General features: G+C 37.7%; 1 protein-coding gene across 3 annotated transcripts in view; it reads left to right on the top strand.

The window, feature by feature from the left end:
• sbf2 (SET binding factor 2) overlaps window positions 1-12,871 on the top strand; it is a 572,061-nt gene extending 559,190 nt beyond the window's left edge. For all 3 annotated transcript variants that reach the window (XM_072272620.1, XM_072272618.1, XM_072272617.1), the window contains 4 exons: window positions 6,412-6,596; window positions 6,881-6,968; window positions 7,635-7,766; window positions 11,487-12,871. In XM_072272620.1, coding sequence (XP_072128721.1) covers window positions 6,412-6,596; window positions 6,881-6,968; window positions 7,635-7,766; window positions 11,487-11,585 — 504 coding nt within the window. In that variant the 3' untranslated portion in view covers window positions 11,586-12,871. The remainder of the gene's footprint in view (window positions 1-6,411; window positions 6,597-6,880; window positions 6,969-7,634; window positions 7,767-11,486) is intronic.
• The last annotated feature ends 7,162 nt before the right edge of the window (window positions 12,872-20,033 follow it).

The raw sequence follows: 20,033 nt of genomic DNA, 5'->3' as shown, positions 1-20,033 counted from the left end.
GAGGTAGGCCATTCGGCCCATTGAGTCTGCTCCGCCATTCAATTATGGGCCGATCCAATTCTTCCAGTCATCCCCACTCCCCGGCCTTCTCCCCATACCCTTTGATGCCCTGGCTTATCAAGAACCTATCTGTCTCTGCCTTAAATGCACCCAATGACTTGGCCTCCACAGCCACTCATGGCAACAAATTCCACAGATTTACCACCCTCTGACTAAAGTAATTTCTCCGTTTCTCTGTTCTAATGGACTTCCTTCAATCGTGAAGTCGTGCCCTCTTGTCCTAGACTCCCTTACCATGAGAAATAACTTTGCCGTGTCTAATCTGTTCAGGCCTTTTACCATTCATAATGTGTCTATGAGATCCCCCCCACCCCATTCTCCTGAATTATCTTGCGGCTAATTGAATTGGATCCAAAGTGTTCCCGTACAAACACTTCAGTCACCCAACCTGTCTCATTCCCTAATAGGAGATACAGCATCACATTCTCTCTAGTTAGGGCCTCTATATATTGATTAAAGAAATTTTTTCTGAAGATATGTGATAACCTCTATCCCATCCAGCCCTTTATGAAAGTCCTGGTCAATATGTAGATAGTTAAAATCACGACTATCACAATCTTATGTTTCTTGCAACTGTCAGCTGTCTCTCAAAAATTTGCTGCTCTAAATCATACTGGCTATTGGATAGTCTATAATATAATCAATTTAACGTGGTCATTCCTTTCTTATTCCTCAGATCTACCAATGGACGAGCCCACTAGTTGTCCTATCTGAGCACAGATGTGACATTTTCCCGGACTAGTAATGCCAGCCATCCGCCTCTGGTCCCTCTAGCTCTATCATGTCTAAAACAACAGAACCCTGTAATATTGAACCTTCTCCATCCTGCAGCCAAGTAGAGATTATGGGTTTGGGAGCTGCTGTTAGATTGGGGTTCAGTATTATTTGAGCTGAACTAATCTATACTAATCATAAAGTATCTGATGAACAATATGCTGAACACAAATAGAGTTACTCAGTGGACATGCAGGTGGTTAGAAAATGAAATTTGCAACAGGAAACAATCCTATTGGTTTAAATCTTCTCAGCATTTAATTGCAGTTTATTCAATTTGGATATCAGACAAGAGGTCTGACAAACCAAAAGAGTCAAAAGAAATAGTTGAGAGAGAAACCTGTATGTTGTTTGCACGTTTCTGAGGATGATGATTATAAAAGAAAAGCACCTATTTGAGGACTAGAGTAGTTTCAGTTAAGATGATATGTCATTCCAGTCACAAGAAAATAAGTTCTTAAGTTTTGCATTTAGATGCCAATAGATGTTACTTTTGATTTGCAACAGACTCATCACAAGGGAGCTCCAGAACTCTCTGGAGATCGTTCACACACCTATCAAGTGCTCAAATTAGCCAAAAGTGTGTTTTGGAGAATATTCCTATTGGGCAACTCATTTAATAAGTGCCTTAGTTGACCATCTTCTTATTCCAGTGAGGCACTGTGTCTTAAGAGGGTGTTCTTTCTTTCCATCTGGCCCCTATGTGGGCAATGTCTATGCCAGTGGAGCAAACAGATACAAATTAAGTTTATTATACATGTATAAACAATATTAGAGAGGGATGGAGGTAGAAATAGGGTTTTAGGAGGGTGTGGGATATTTTGTGCAAGTGTGGGGTGTCGATGTTCATAATGCTGTAGGATCATCTTCCTTACTTCATAAGGTCATGATTTTTTTTTTTTGGAGAAATGAGATGCTGTTTCTGGGTCATCTCTTGTGCTCATGCTTGGATCTCCTCAAACTCAATCTCAGGAAGAGTATGCAAGACAAATAGCTGAGACAAATTGAGGTCTCCACCAACAAGGAGGTTCGATGTTTCACTCCGGACTCCTGGACAAACAATCCTGATGAGGGACTACAGAGGTGATCAAAAGTGGGTACTTGGAAAGATTAAGGACAGAACTGGACCACTCTCCTACACAGTGGAGATTGCATCTAATGTCATCTGGAGACATCACATCAATCAGTTGAGAAGAGCAGAGTCAATTGTTAGAAAATAAAGGTGTCCAAAGCTGTCAGAACCATTTCTTGCAGTCCCAGAGTCAACTTCCACAACCACGATGGAGGAGACCCTAGAAACTAAGATTATTTCACAGCCACAGGTTTCTCCTACCAAGCAGAATGACCCACCCTCAATCAGGAAAGACGTTATCTTGTAAGAGTAAGAAAACCTCACAGTAATTAAATCTTTAGGCCTGAATAGGACAATTTAAAATTTACTGTGGATGTCTATATAGTAGCTGTAATATATAGTATACTGTATACAGTATATATGTCTATAAGTTGAGATACATTCTATATTGAGTTGGAGTTTATAGCTCAGCAGGGTGGAGTGTTGTGTAATTTAATATTTCAGTAATATTGTAGAGATATATTGTTTGATTAAACATTCTTTGTTTACATAATTGATTACGGGTTATATGTACAAGTGCATAAATGGCATACGTCATCACGCCATAATGTCATGTGAGCACGCCTCACTAAAGTAAGAATGAAGTATACATGTTTTTCCCAGGCCTATGTTTTTCTTTCGATTATTTTTATGTTTTGCAGTTACAAAACGTAACAGTTGCCACTTAGAAATGCTGAAAAGTTAAGTATTTTTTGAAAAAAAATACACAATTTAAAATATTGTAGATTATTTTAAAAATGAAACTAAAAAGACTTAACTAAATTTAACTTCTTAACAAAGTTGACCCACTCAATTGAATACAAATTCTTTTGGCCTGCTTAGTTCCAGTTTTCACACTGAAGATCACAAGTGTGGAAGTCCATGAACCACTGATGCATGCACAGCGACGAAGGAATAACAGTGGATTTGGGCCGATTGGCTCATGTCTGTTGATGGTGATTGACCTGATAGAAAGCAGCTTGATTGTGAAGTAGGCTAAACCTAAATATGAGAAAGAAAATAACCCTTGTTGGTCCATTGCTTTATTGCGTTTGCATCCTTGGCAAATTGAACTTGTCAATTCAATCCTAAAATATTGTAGTGTAAATCATATTTGGAATGATGGATATGTCTGCATCTTTTATATATTTCTGTTCAGTTGTTTGAAAATATAGCAACTAGAGACAGTTAGAGGCCAATTGTTCACTCCCACCATTTTATAATAGTTCAGCACCATTGGACTTGCCCAGTAAACTCTATAAAAACTTTCCCTGTTTTCATGAGATTATCTTTTATTACTCTGTACTCTAGATTATAGCCGTAGTCTACTTAACCTCTCCTCATAGAACATCCAGAAAATCAACCTGGTGAACCATTGTTGCACTGTGACTATAGTAGGTGTATAGAGTGGATTCAGATTAATTGGGATACATCAGGACCTGCACATTTTGGCCCAATTAAATGGCTGCTTCAATTAGCCGAAGTTTCATGGAAATAATCAGTATTGGAATCAGGTTTATCATTACCGGCATGTGTCATGAAATTTGTTAACTTAGCAGCAGCAGCAGTTCAATGCAATACATAGTAATATAGAAAGAAGAAGTAAATAATTTACTGTAAGTATATACATATGTATACTGAATAGATTAAAAATAGTGCAAAAACAGAAATAATAATATATTTTTTAAAAAGTGGGGTAATGTTCATGGGCTCAGTGTCTATTTAGGAATCATATGGCAGAGGGGAAGAAGCTGTTTCTGAATTGCTGAGTGTGTGCCTTTAGGCCTCTGTACCTCCTTCCTGACAATAACAATGAGAGGAGGACATTCCCTGGGTGATGGGCATCCTTAATAATGGATGTTGCCTTTCTGAGGCACCATCCCTTGAAGATGTCTTGGGAACTATGGAGGCTAGTACCCAAGGTGGAGCTGTCTAATTTTGCAATGTTCTGTAGCTTCTTTCTGGGATCAAGTTAGGTCCTCAGCTACCTTGACACCCAGGAACTTGAAATTACTTGCTCATTACGCTTCTGATCCCTCTAAGACGATTGCTACATGTTCCCTCGTCTCGCCCTCTTGAGTGCACAATCAGCTCTTTCGCCCTACTGATATTGAGTGCCACGTTGTTGTTGTGACACCACTCAACTAGCTGGTACATTTCACTCCTGTACATCCTCTCATCTCCATCTGAGATTCTACCAACAATGGTTGTTTTATCAGAAAATTTACAGATGGAACTTGAGCTATACCTAGTCACACAGTCATGTGCATATAAAGAGTAGAGCAGTGGGCTAAGCACACACCCCTGAGGTGCACCAGTGTTGATCATCAGCAAGAAGGAGATATTATTACTAATCCACACAGATTGTGGTCTTCCGGTTAAGAAACCAAGGATCTAATTGCAGAGGGAGGTACAGGGGCCCAGGTTCTGTAACTTATCAGTCGGAATTGTGGGAATGATGGTGTTAAACGTTGACCTATAGTCAACGAAAAGCATCCTGACGTAGGTGTTTGTATTGTCCAGGTGATCTCTGGCCATGTGGAGAGCCATTGAGATTGCGTCTGCCGTAGATCTCTTGTGGTGTTAGGAAAATTGCAGTGAGTCCGGGTCCTTGCTGAGGCAGGAGTTCATTCTAGCCATGACCAATCTCTCAAAGCATTTCATCACTGTAGATGTGAGTGCTACTGGGCGATAGTCATTAAGGCACCTCGCACAACTCTTCTTAGGCATTATCTCTTCTTCGGCATTTTTTTTAATAGTTATTTGAGTAACAAGTTATGTATTTAAATGAAATTAAAAGAAAACCAATTATAAAGCTACCAATACCTCTACCGTGCTATAAAACTGTGCATTAGTTCCTAATAGTTATTGACAGAGGAATTCATCTGCCATGTTCTTATGATTAACTGTAAATGAATAAAAATCAGTGCAGATAATGGACTACCTTCATACAATGCTTTAGACGATTGCATCTTCCAAATCTTTACGATTTTCATTGTAACATTCAAGATGATTGTCTATACTTTCAAATTCTTCATAATTCCTAACTTGTTGAAGTAATGAAATCATTTCACTTTCACTCCCGGCCGTTTCTGATACTTCCAAGCCTGAATGCTTGAAACTGCGGTGAACAACAAAGTTCCAATTTTTTTTACTGCTTATTTCTCACCAAGTATCAATGACAGAAATATCTGTTCTTTGAACACTAACACACGCAAATGATACTATTTAAGAACTGTTCAATCTGAGCTAACGGCCATGCAGATACAAGTGGCTGACATTGGTTAGAAACTGTTTTGCAAAATCTCTTATCCCAATTAAGTGGCATAGTATCCCAAATAACTAAGGGAATCCCGGTTATTTTCTCAATTTATTTTTTGTACTTTAAGAGTTGTCCCAGATAAATGGCTGCCCCTATTAAGCAATGGTCCAATTAACCAGAATCTGCTGTACTTCCATTGGAAGGGAAAATTGGTCTGGATGTAATACTCCAGCATGGGTTCACCATAATTGCTTAAGATGTTTTAAACTTGTAATCAAACCTGCAATGAAGGTCAGTATGCTGCTAACCTTCAAATTGTCTTGAGTATCAACATGTTAACATTAAATTATATATGGGTTAAGACACCCAAGTCTCACTGAATAACATCATTGCATGCTTTTCAATGTGGATGGTTTCACATTTTTTGCCAAATTTACATTCTATCTGCATGTCCTCTCTCATTTATATAGCATGTCTCTATTCCAGTGAAGCCCCTCTGTATACTCCTCACAACACTCACTACCACTTATTATCATCAGCAAACCTGGATACATTATGCTTTATGTCATCATTTATATCATTGACAGAGGGCAGCTGGAGCCCCACAGCCAATCTCTGTAGCACCCAACTCGTTATAACCTTCAATTTCTTATAATCTGTCTATCACAGGTTCTCTAAATTAGTCGCATAGTCTCAACATGAGCCCTTATCAAAGACCTTCTTAAGGTCCAAGCACAGCACATCCACTGACGTTCCCTTATTTTTTCTTCTGGCAACTGGCTCAAACAGAACTTAATGCATATTTGTCAATTACGATTTCCCTTTGATTGTCTAGTCCTAATTTCCACTGCTCCTGATATCAGGTAATTGAACTAAATTAATACACAAATATTTGCCACTTCATGCTGTTTTGACTTCTGATCAAATTGATTTCATTTCTTTGATTTTCTGAGTCAAGACTTTTTCCCCTCTGCTGTGTTAATCCTATCCTTTGTTATCAGGACATGTATCCTTATTTTTCATTTTATTTATCCTGTCTGGATACTGATCACCACAAAATACTTAATTCCCAACTTAGGTCACTTTGCAACCACATATATGAATTTGTGTCAGGTAACAGGGTGACTATCGGCCAGGTATTGCAAAAAGCTCTGCAATGCTGATTTTCCTTTTCACACTCAGTTTTCACTTTTTGTTGTAACAGAGAGTTACTTCATCACTCATGGCATCTAATGTGCAGTCCTTCCAAAGAAGGTCCATGCTACATTTGGCAGACAGTGGGATTGGTGAGAATGATCGGAGCACCACTACGTCACCCTCAAATGGAGTAAATACAAGGAGAGCAGCAACTCTGTACAATCAGTTTACTTCAAAGGATGTGGAGAACAGGTGTGATAATATTTTGAACTTGTCACATTCTATCCCCTCAGTTCTCTTCTTTATAAACTAACCTTCAGTTAGTTGACCTTCACCATTAATGAATAATTAGCTATATATCAGCATCTCACGTAAAAGGCTTTATTAGTAACGATGTAGTTATCCAGTCTATAAAGTATTAATCTAAAGGAGATGGAAATGTAAAAATGCTTCTTTAAACTGCTACTTTAACTTATTTAAAAATATGCAATGATTTTTGTACAGGTTTTGAATCATTGTTATTTCTATTTCTGTAGATCATTTGAAGGTGTACTTTACAAGAGAGGTGCTTTACTAAAAGGATGGAAACCTCGGTGGTTTGTTCTAGATATAACTAAACATCAGGTACAGCATTGACAATTGATGTAAATGCAACTTTAAAATTTTATGTATTATTCTATGATATCTTTTTTTGGAAATTATAAATTAAACATGATTTCTGTTTTACTGTACTTGAGTAAATATTCCATTGTGAATGTACCAGAATTTGCTGTGATTTTCGGTGTTTCTCAGCTTAAGCACTATGAAGTTATTGATAGTTAGGCTAAACAGGAAATCTCAAACATGCTGGCCAACTTTTACCAGGGATTTTCTAACTGCTCCAATGCTGGACTCGCCTTCGACACCCACCACTTTGTAAACTCACTGCTACTTAAAAAAAAGCTTATTTTGTTTATTGATTTTTAATTCCCTCACAAATACTTTAATGGCCAATAGATTGCAAAATAAAAGCATGATATGCTGCACTCAGTTATATTTGCTTTGTAATGTGTAAGCTTTTTTAAAGTTTTTCTTTTGGCTTGGTGAATATTAGAATTCCGTAATGTCATTGGCTGCTTAGACAGCTTGATGACATTACAGTTGATAAACAAAGAAAGCACTTGCAGAACAACTAATAGCAGAAAAAAGAAAAGTTTCCACAAGGGAAGTTCCACTGGCTCCTTGAAGATGGTGAGCTTTCACTTTGATGCTCACTATTTTAACATTAATTTATTTGTTTTTCTACTCCAGTTGCGGTACTATGATAGTGGTGAAGATACAAACCCCAGAGGATTCATTGATCTGGCTGAGGTCGAGTCAGTTCTTCCAGCATCATCAACTCTGGGTGCGCCTAAGCATTCAAATGAAAGAGCATTCTTTGATGTAAGTCCCTATCTTTCTCCATACTGAGATTGTTGCTGCGATGCCACTCAGAATACTAGAAATTTACAACAAAATAACATAGTATTTCTGTGCCAGGCAATGCTGTTAATTTTTAGTTTATTGGGACAAGTAGAAACATAATCTCTCTTTGAGAGAAGGACTTGGGACCAAGCACTTCTTGTTAAAATAGTTTACTATATGGTTTAAAAGTATAAAACTCTTTATTTTAACAGAACAAATTTGAAATCCAACCTGAAGTGTTTGCACTTTGGCTGCTACCTTGTAGAATTTTTAAACTATGTTCGCATCCAAAAAAGTCAAGTAAAACTGCCAAGCTCTGTTTCTGTGTAAATATATCTTACACTTTTTACATTCAGTGCTTATCATTGATGTTGAAGTCTAAAAAATACACTTAGTCTAAAAGCTATAGTTAAGTTGATTCTTTCTGTAACTTAGGAGCCATTGGTGTTATAAACATACAGGACATAAATTCTAGAGTATATTTTCATGTAGAAATTGCCAAATCAGTATGTTGTAATATCTCCTTGATACAAACCCGAAAGATTTTGAGTCATTGTCAGATCAGCAACTGCACTAAAGCAGGGGTTGACTGATTGATTCCATGAAAAATACCAAAGTGCCCACTTAGGACATTATGTGAAAAAATATATTTTTCAATTCTCTTCTAGTAAATCTATAAGCAAGTTTAAATCCAAGTTCCAGAGTTATTGCAGCTAAAAGAAATGAGTTATTCCTTTTCGCCTGGTCTTTGCCTCTTAGTTTTATGCATTCGATTAAATTTCCCCTTCATTGCTTGTAACGTGCTCATAAATTTCCTCTGTACCATCTCTAATGTTATTATATCCTAGTAGTATGATAAATGTTGACCTAGTTAATGTTTAATGCAGTTCCAATATGTTCTCTTTTCTCTTGTAACTGTGGCCTGGTATACTAAAGGCGAATATCCATGCACCTTCTTAATTAATCCTCCTGATGTCGTACCTTCCAGAATCTTTAACCATGCACTCCTATACGTTTTCCTATACATTTTCATGGTGACCTTCTATTTATTCCCTATTGCCTTGTCATGTTTTCCCTCCTGAGAAGCATTACCTTGTACTTTTCAGGACTGAATCCCATTTGCCACTTTGGTGTCCTTCCCCAAAATCAGCTCATTTTAACTTTGTTCAACTACTCTCTCAAATTATTTTGGTAACTATATAATCATGGCTTAATATTGAAATCCAAGTTATTAATATAAATGACAAAAAGTAATGGGCTAAGTCCTAAGCCCTACAAGCCCCAGTCACTAAACAAAGAGGTCCTATTAACCACTTTGTTTATGCCCTGGGCTAATTTTTAATCCACTGAATTATTGTTACATTGGATTTTGCCTTCTGATCAATCTACCATTGTTGAAACAGACTCCCTTCCTATTCCCTAGTTTGAAATCCATTCCACTGCCCAATTTACTTTTACTACAGGGACACAATATTAACACTACTATTCCACGTTTACACATCTTATCTGTCTATCACTGTCTCAATTAGCACAGGGCCTTGAGGTTTTCATCAGTGAGATCTTCTTTTAATTAACTTCCCAGCTCTTGCTGATCCCTCAGCAAAACCTTCATATTTGCCATTTTGTTGGTTCTGACATGTTTCATGACAATTGATTATACCATCTTGACCCATAATTCCTTTAAAATACTCTTCTTGGAGAAGTAGCAAATTTGAATTTTGTGTGTGATACTAGGATTCTTGATTTGTGACTGCACAAATGCTATCCACTTGAATATTAAATCCCAAAAGCTTATAATTTCGAGGCTCTGCGTGGTGTAGGTGAACATTTCAGTTACTCCGCCCTTAATTTTTCTCCCTATCCTAAGTAAACTATTTTCTGCTGCTTGTTCTTTACATCCTGAACCATTCTCTATACAGCTATTCAAGATTTGTTGTTCTCTTCCTCTCTGGTTTGTCTTTGTTCTCCTATGAAGTATGGTCGTGAATTTTCAGCAGTAATCTTGTTAAAAAGCCACCATGGCATTAAATCCACAAAACCAACAAGATTCATTTTAAAATCTCACATCTGAAATGGAATTAGATTACATCATCAATCTAATATGCACTGCTGAAATCCCGCAAGGATACAGAACACATTGCTGCTGCGAAAAATAAGTTACATCACCTTTCTGCTATGCACAGCTGAAAAGCCTCTTAAGTAAACAATAAGAGTAAACAGGGTGCATCTCCAAACCTGAATATTGTCAGATTTACCCTTCACTTTGGATATCTGGTTGATAAGTCTGTTTGGTGTTTAGAGCATTAATCTTGGTAGTGTAGGTTATCAACTTTGACTCATTTAGTTCTGTTTTAAATAGCGTCTCTGTTTCCCAGAATATGTACCAATGAGAAAACTAAAATTATACTTCCATTAGGTCTATTCCTTCTGACCATTAGTAAAATATCATTATTGGTGCATAGTCAGATTTTATTGCACGATCAGGAGATATTCTTTGTTGATTGTGACTGTTGGGAGTAGAAAATACCTAATGCCTTCTCATTAAACTGATGTTATTAAAATTCTCCATACAAATCACAGGTTCTTTTATTTTTTAAATTAGGCTAGCAATAAAAAATTTACCTTTTAAGTAAGTGATTGTTTCTGAGAGTGCAAAATTCTAGTTCACTAACTTTTTGGGTTCTACTTGCTAAGAAGATTGACTACTGGAGTTAAAATACTTGCAGACTGGTTTTCATTAGGTACATAGGTAATAAACACAGGATATTCTGCAAATGCTGGAAATCCTGAGTTATACACACAAAATGCTGGAGGAACTCAACAGGTCAGTCAGCGTCTACGGAAAGGAATAAACAGTCAACATATGGTCTCAGCCCGAAATGTCAACTTTTTATTCCTTCCTATGGATGCTGTCTGACCTGCTGAGTTCTTCCAGCATCTTGTGTGAATTACAACCATTGATTATTCCTTTATTTTATAGAGGGAGGAAACACAATTAGAATCCCAGTAAATTGCATAATTTATTTGTATTATATTTTTGTGTGTACTTAAAGCCAAATTATTGGGTACCTCTCACTTCTCTAAATGTGTAGTTTGTTTCATTAGTACTGTAAAGGAGCATTGAACAATAAATCTAAAGGTCAAATCAGTCAATCAAAATATATTTAATTTGTAAGCATATATTGACATAAAGCTTACTACTGTTCTTCAGTTGCACATTATTAGTGTTGGTATTCATGTGTTTTTGAAATAAAATAATTACCTTTTTTAAAAGCAACCAATTAAAAATCTCTTCAAATACTTGTACTTGGAAAGCATTAAATTATATTTACAAATTCAAGCTAACCTGTGAGATAATTTGTACTTAGCTTCATTGGTAAATTAGATTTATTACAATATGCTCTATTTTTGGTAAATGGAAATGATATCAAGTAATTAAGAGTAAAACTGTGATAAAGAATTTAGCTAATTATGAGATATCATAAGTCTTGTTCTTCTTAGACAATACTTTTGGCTATACTAGTCCCTTAATGCATCTCCCTAAATCTAGAAGCGTTGAATGTCAGTCATATTACTGTATGCAATCACTAAAAGCATGTATACAAAATATAATTTGGAAAAAACAAGTCATTTTTAAAAAATTTTTGAGTGCTTATATTTTCAGTTGAATTACAAGTTTTTTTTCTCTTTCTAATACAGCTGAAGACAAATAAACGTGTTTATAATTTCTGTGCACAAGATGTGCAGATTGCGCAGCAGTGGATGGACAAAATCCAGAACTGCATTTCAGATGCCTAACAAGATACATTTTAAAAGGATCATGAAGGATCAAACCAGCCCCAGGAGATTAAAGCCCTACAACCTCTAAGAAAATAAAAAGATAAGGGTGTCAAAGGAATACATCAGTAAATTAAGACAAAGACCACTAATTGTTCAGCAGAAGGATCTGGGAAACTGCTTCAGCACGGGAAACTTGCACTGACATCTTAACACATCGCATCGCTCTTTAACAATGTGAAATGTAAACTTCAACCACTAAAGACCTTAATATAATGTAATATAAATGAGATCTTTGCTTTCATAGATTTGCATGCAGTTTATAGTCATTTTAAGCCCTGAAATGTTCTGGATAGCATGATTTTACAACCCTCAAAATTAATTTGTAACATAACATTTTGTATTTTATTGTATATCAATATCTAAAGTAAAACAAAGACCTATCTCAGCAGTACTCAAGTTTTTAAAATATACCACACCAGAACTGCATTGGAATGTTTGCACTTAAAGCTATGAGGCAGAGAGTGCAGTAACACACACAATTAATGTAGTCATTAATGATCAGTTCATTTCGGTTGCATTTCTGTAGAGTATGTAAATAAATGTTTTTTGGTAGCTTACCTTGATATTTAAAGAGGTTTTGCACACTAAAATTTAATGGTTTCTTATTTTTTTTACAGTTCATACTTATTTTTGAAAAAGCATTTGGAGAATGTTTGTGTTACCTAATGAAGAATTTATTCCACCTTTTAACACTTTCACATTATTTAGTGGAAAAGTTTTAACTTTTATGTAGCTTGTGATATGTTTCTGTGGTGTCTTTATAGCATGTTTATATGTTTATTATGTTTTGTATTTTTGAAAAAAGTGTATATATGGCTTAATTTGGTTACAATTCTCTGCCCAATTTTAACTGTTTTAAGGAGCACTAGCAAATTATACATTTCACATAGTAGTCATTGCATATGGGACCAAAAGATTTGTCATGCACAGCGAAAGAAAATAAGTGTGCATTTCCTGGAGGCTAAAATCAACTAAAATGTCCATATTTTCTTATTAGCATGGATAGATTGGCAAACAGTTTCCACCATTTGCATCTTACGACCTTGCTAAAGATTGACAAATAGTAGCCTCAATTTGCACATATTTAATTTGTAAAGTCTGTATATATCATTCATCTGCTTTGTAAAATACTGATCTTGTGTAGTTCTTTGTTGAATTAAATGCAAAGTCACTAATTTTTTCCACCAACAGCTCTATGTATATTGCTTCACGTGGCATTGAGTTTTATGACTTGTTTATACTAAAGTGCTTATAAAACAATGAGCGCTAAATGTGACTTTTTGTAATTTGTACAATGTGGCTATGTTTATTCTTTTAATGACAGGGTTGAATTGAAGGCAGGCAAAGGAACTTTTAAAACAACTGAAGGGAGAAATTCCATTTTAACAATGCAAACAATTCAAGTTTATCTGTGACCTTGGATTGTCCCAGCCATAGCAAGATGGATGAGATGTTTACTCTTTTGCATTGGCTAGAGGAAACTGAGATCAGTCTGAGCAATATCAAAGTGAGCCAAATGAGGAGCTTATTTGGAGGGGAAACAAAATGTAAACCTTTTGATTCCACAAACTGGGTCCACGTATCCTTTATTCTGAAATTTACAGAAAGTAGCAACTGTAGGAAAATATCAACAAAAACTGGAAGCACATGAGCTCCTCTCAATTTTTCTCCTAGTAAGTCTGCATTGACAAACTGAAATCTAGAACAAGTTGCTTCACTCATGATTTTTAATACCTTGGAGGTTAAAGCTCAACTCTTGCCGAAGACATTTTTTTCAATTAAGTGCCATTGTGAACAATAGCCGGATCAGAAATGCTGGTCAAGTCAACTAGTTCCCAAAGAGAACTCTTATAGGCCAATCAGATGGTTCGCTGCTGCTCAGCGATAGAACATAACAGGCACAAGGGTTGCTAGCCCCTGTACCCCAGAAACACACCTGAGCAGTGCGGCTGAGCTATGTGCTTTGCATGACCTGATCTGAAAGCATCATGTTGACTCATAACAGATCATGTTCACGGTGGAACAGCTTAGTCAAGGATGGGGTGATCAGCACAGATGGACAAATTATACCTCCACTACCCCTAGTATGGAACTTTTATGGAAGTTTATTCATAATCTGAAGATCTAACACTTAATCACTTACAATTGATATGGGCAGAAATTACCATTCACAAAGAAGGAAGAATTTATTTATAGAAAATTGAACCTGTTTCACATAGACACATAATCAGCCTTGTTTGCCAATTTTAGCATACTTTGAAGTCAATGACAGTCATTCTTGAATTAAGCTCTTCATTCCACTTTTGTATTAAGGGTCAGGAATCCTCAGGAAGCCTAAACTCAATTGGTTAGTAAATACTATTTGCAAGTACTTGTCCATGACTGTTCATTAACATTTAGATCCAGTCATCTGCATATTCTGTGATTCACGATATTTTTAAATACTTAAGTACTGTACTGTTAATGCAAGGGAATGCAACTAATGTTATTTAATTGCTCCTTGTAGTTCTTCTTTCAAAGCCAATGCTACAAAATTGGAAATGTAATAGACTCTAAGATGGGAAGGAATAGAACTCAGGAAGACTTGGGCTGGAGAAAAAAACAGGGACACATACCAAGTTTACTGAAGGAAAAGCAGAAATATTTTAGTACATTGATCACATCAACCTGTATATTTGAACAAATCAGTATAAATTTAAGGAGTGCAGGATATACATCTGGCTCATTAAAATATTATGAAAGGATTTTTTACTTTATAAATATAGGCATTGAAAGTAAAATTATGGTAAAAATACTTTTAAGCCTTTATATCAGTTAAGCCTCAGCAACAGATTTGTGTCCTACATTTGATAAAATTCAAACTACAGGTTATAATCAGGTTTCCTCTTCCTGCTCCAAAGATTATTATTGATCACAATATTACAAATAATTAGTCAGTTTAATATACGTATTGATAGTACACAAAGTACAAGCTGCTCCAAGGTGACTAAGTTGAATGTCTTTGAAAATTATTTAGAGTAAATTCACTAGAATGACACATTGAATGATAGTAAGGGATTGTGAAAGAGATGGTGTTCCAAGGAACCTGAGCTTTCACCTTCAATTTTAGTAACTAAGCTATGAGACACAATAAGAATCGTAGATGGGAGAAGGCAGATTTAAAGGGTATGAAATGAGCAGATGGATGTTGATTTAAAAGCATAAAAGCCAAAGGGCTTTGTATATCGTTTGCATTTGTTACTCCTTGAATCTTATGATCCCACACACTTAAATCCATCTACATCCCTTTATTTGTCTTTCCATCCACAAATGTGGCTGTGCCTCTTTAGACATTCATTTATCCTTTTGCTGTTAGTAACACACAATGAAAGTTGAGACCCCAGGGACATATTACATCACAGCCATTAAAGAACACCCCCTTTAAATCATCTAAATCATCATTTTCAAATTGTGTTGTGCTTGTTCTCCAGGTATTCATCCCATCCAATTGAACTTTTACTTTCCTCCAATCAATTTCTTTATATTATTTTCATATTTATATCAAATATAACCCTGCCTTTTACTTCTCCACATTGATTTCATTTCTGGATTGCTGATGGTCATATCAGTAGTCATTACCTACTGTACCTTCTGTTTCTATTTTTCTAAATATATTAGACTGCTAAAGTTAATTCCCAATATTGAAGCCTTGTATTATTAATCTCACAATTTAACAATGTTTTGTTATTGGAATTCTAAAATTATAAATCATTTCTGGTAGCAATTATTTTTTAATGTAGATCTAGTGTATAAAGTGATAGTCTATTTAACCAATAACCACTTCAGACCTGCTTTGATTTAGTTTGACATAGACAGTACTGAGCTATTCCACAGAGTATTGTTCATTTCCAATCCCAACAGTCACTGGTAATTGCCCCCCTCTAATAAAGGCATTGGCTCACTATGTTCTGCTCTGCAAAGAAGAGGGAATGGATCCCTGCCTTCTGCAGGTGCTCTCTCAATAATGAAAGCACCCACTTCTTGGTACCAAGAGGCTACTATTGGGGTCTGCCAGCAGCCCCATCAGGTAGTCTCTCTCATCACCATGGTTAAAAGCTCATCAGTGCGCATCTGCAGGCAGGGAAAGAGCTGTGAAGTTAAACAAAGAGAGGAGACAGCAGGTACCATCACTAATATCTACAGTGGCATGCAAAAGTTTGGGCACCCCGGTCAAAATTTCTGGTACTGTGAGTAGCTAAGCGAGTAAAAGATGACCTGATTTCCAAAAGGCATAAAGTTAAAGATGACACATTTCCTTGATATTTTAAGTAAGATTACTTTTTTATTTCCATCTTTTACAGTTTCAAAATAACAAAAAAGGAGAAGAGCCCAAAGCAAAAGTTTGGGCACCCTGCATAGTCAGTACTTAGTAACACCCCCTTTGACAAGTATCACAGCTTGTAAACACTTTCTGTAGCCAGCTAAGAGTCTTTCAGTTCTTGTTTGGGGATTTTCACCCATTCTTCCTTGCAAAAGGCTTCTACTTCTGTGAGATTCTTGGGCTGTCTTGCATGCACTGCTCTTTTGAGGTCTATCCACAGATTTTCAATGATGTTCAGGTCGGGGGACTGTGAGGGCCATGGCAAAAACTTCAGCTTGTGCCTCTTGAGGTAGTCCATCGTGGATTTTGAGGTGTGTTTAGGGTCATCATCCTGTTGCAGAAGCCGTCCTCTTTTCATCTTCGGCTTTTTTTTTACAGATGGTGTGATGTTTGCTTCCTGAACTTGCTGGTATTTAATTGAATTCATTCTGGAACACAAGCCCAAAGCATGATCAATCCACCCCCGTGCTTAACAGTTGGAGAGGTGTTTATTTCATGAAATTCTGTACCCTTTTTTCTCCAAACGTACCTTTGCTTATTGCAGCCAAAAAGTTCTATTTTAACTTCATCAGTCCACAGGACTTGTTTCCAAAATGCATCAGGCCTGTTTAGATGTTCCTTTGCGAACTTCTGATGCTGAATTTTGTGGTGCGGACGCAGGAAAGGTTTTCTTCTGGTGACTCTTCCATGAAGGTCATATTTGTGCAGGTGTCGCTGCACAGTCGAACAGTGCACCACCACTCCAGAGTCTGCTAAATCTTCCTGAAGGTCTTTTGCAGTCAAATGGGGGTTTTGATTTTCCTTTCTAGCAATCCTACAAGCAGTTCTCCCAGAAAGTTTTCTTGGACTTCCAGACCTCAACTTGACCTCCACCGTTCCTGTTAACTGCCATTTCTTAATTACATTACGAACTGAGGAAATAGCTACCTGAAAACGCTTTGCTATTTTCTTATAGCCTTTTCCTGCTTTGTGGGCATCATTTATTTTAATTTTCAGAGTGCTAGGCAGCTGCTTAGAGGAGCCCATGGCTACTGATTGTTGGGACAAGGTTTGAGGAGGTCAGGGTATTTATAAAGCTTTGAAATTTGCATCACCTGGCCTTTCCTAACGATGACTGCGAACAAGCCATAGCCCTAACAAGCTAATTAAGGTCTGAGAACTTCTTAAAAGTTATCTGAGAGCTCACATCTCTTGGGGTGCCCACACTTTTGCATGGTGCTCCTTTTCTTCTTTTCACTCTAAAATTGTACAAAACAAAAATAATACACTCATCTTGCTTAAAATGTTGAAAAGAATGTTTCATCTTTAACTTTATGACTTTTGGAGATCAGTTCATCTTCTACTCACTTAACTATTCACAGTAACAGAAATTCTGACCAGGGGTGCCTAAACTTTTGCATGCCACTGTATGAAGAAGCCACTCAGTCTCTGCCAGGGTGTAGTCCTGGGCCCCAGAGCTCTGAACTTGTTCTTCCCCTTTGTTGTTAGAATAGTCCATGAACACTACCTAATTATGCCTTTTAACTGCACTATTTATATTCGTAATTAATTTTATGTCTTCGCACTGTACTGACAAAAAACAACAAATTTCGCATCACATGTCAGTATAATTCTAAATATATTAGACTGTTAACCAGTTTGAAGCCTAGTATTGCTTCTCAGTATCTCCACAGTGAACTGTAGACAATTTATTGTTGGAATGTGGAAACAAATCATTTCTCGAACATTGAACTATATGGCAAAATACAGGCCTTTCAGTCTGGTCTATATAAACCTACTTCACGTTCAATCCGAACATTCCCTTCTACACAGCCTATAACCTTCTATGTGCCTATATAAGAGTCTCTTAAATATCCCTGTTAGAGCAATTGTTATAAGCTCCCCTGGCAGTGCATTCCATGAGAAGGTGCTGACTGTCCACTCGATCTATGCTTCTCATTAACCTTATACACCTCTATCAAGTCACCTTTCAAACTCCGTCACTCCAAAGAGAAAAGCTCTAGCTCTTTCAGTATTTCCATATTAGCAATGTTCTCTACCCCAGGCAGCACTCTGATAAATCTCCTCTGCAACTTCTCGAAAAGTTCTGTGTCCTTCCTATAAAATGACCAGATCTGAGCACAATACTTCAAGTGTGGTCTAATCAGAGTTTTATAGAGCTGCAACATGATCTTGTGGCTCTTAAACTCTGCCCTTGAATAATGTAGGCCAGCATACCATACATCTTCTCAAAAGCCCTATCAACTTGTGCAACAACTTTGAGCCACCTATGGACTTGGAACCCAAGTTCCTTCTATTCTTCCAGATCCCTGTGGAACACCACAAATCACTGACCTCCAGGCAAAATATGATCCATCTACCACCATCCTCTGCCTTCTGTGCGCAAGCCAAATTTCAATCCACGCAGCCAAGCTTCCATGTATCCCATGCCTTATAAACTTTCTGGATGAGCCTACTATGGGGAACACCGTTAAATATCTCACTAAAGAATCAGAATGAGGTTTAATATCACCAGCATGTGTCATGAATTATCAGTTACAGTATATGTATATTGAGAAGATTAAAAATCATGTGAAAACAAATAATATATATTTTAAAAATCAGATGGCAGAGGGGAAAAAGCAATTACTGAATCACTGAGTGTGTGCCTTCAAGCTTCTGTACCTCCTACTCGATGGTAATGAGTAAGGGGCATGCTGTGGGTGTTAGGGGTCCTTAATAATGGATGCTGCCTTTCTGAGACACCGCTCCATGAAGATGTCCTGGGTACTTTGTAGGGTAGTACCCAAGACTGGGCTGACTAAATTTACAACCCTCTGCAGCTTCATTCGGTCCTGTACAGTAGCTCCACCCCCCACCCCCCATGCCAGACAGTGAAGCAGCCTGTCAGAATGCTCTCCATGGTACATGTATAGAAGTTTTTGAGTGTTTTTGTTGACATACCAACTCTCTCCAAACTCCTAATGAAGTATTGTCACTGTTTTGCCTTCTTTATAGCTGCATCGATTTGTTGGGACCAGGTTAGGTCCTCAGAGATGTAGAGGAGGGAGCACCGGATACAATAGATGACCCCAACAGACTCGAGTCTCCTCTACATCGGTGAAACCCGACGCAGGTTGGGGGACCGCTTCGTCGAGCACCTCCACTCCGTCCGCCAAAACAGACAGGATCTCCCAGTAGCCACCCACTTCAATTCTGCTTCCCACTCCCATTCAGATATGTCCATACATGGCCTCCTCTACCACCATGATGAGGCTAAACTCAGGTTGGAGGAGCAACACCTCATATACCGTCTAGGTAGTCTCCAGCCCCTTGATATGAACATAGAATTCTCCAACTCCCGGTAATTCCCTCCCCCTCCCTTCCCCTATCCCTATGTCACTCTGTCCCCTCCCCCAGCTGCCTACCACCTCCCTCTTGGTTCCACCTCCTACTACCCATTGTGTTTTCCCCTATTCTTTCTTCACCTTTCCTGCCTATCATCTCCCTGCTTCCCTTCCCCCACCCCTTTATCTTCCCTCTTACTGGTTTTTCACCTGGAACCTACCAGCCTTCTCCTTCCCACCCCACCCCCACCTTCTTTATAGGGCCTCTGCCCCTTCCCTCTACAGTCCTGACAAAGGGTTCCGGCCCGAAACGTCGACCGATCTTTTCCACGAATGCTGCCCAACCTGCTGAGTTCCTCCAGCTTGTTGTGAGTGTTTATTCATGCTATTGAGTTTTGCTTTGTAGGAAGTAATGTCTTGCAAACCCTGCCAGTATTGTCATACATCTGATGTCGCCTTGTTCAAAATTGTCTCTTCACCCTTGAAATAGCCCTCTGCAAGTCATACCTGGTTTTCTGGTACAGAGCTGGGTTGCCAGACTTGAAGGCCACAGATCTGGCCTTCAGCAGATGAGGTACCTCCTGGTTCATCCATGGCTTTTGGTTTGGGAACGTACAGCACTCATCCGCACAAGTTTTAACAACTGCAGCATACTCATCCAGATTCGAAGATGAATCCCTGAATACAGTCCAGACTACCAATTCAAAGCAGCCCTGTCCA

This window comes from Mobula birostris, chromosome 11, assembly GCF_030028105.1.
Source record: "Mobula birostris isolate sMobBir1 chromosome 11, sMobBir1.hap1, whole genome shotgun sequence".
NCBI lineage: Eukaryota > Metazoa > Chordata > Chondrichthyes > Myliobatiformes > Myliobatidae > Mobula > Mobula birostris.
This window is presented reverse-complemented; position numbering and strand designations above follow the sequence as displayed.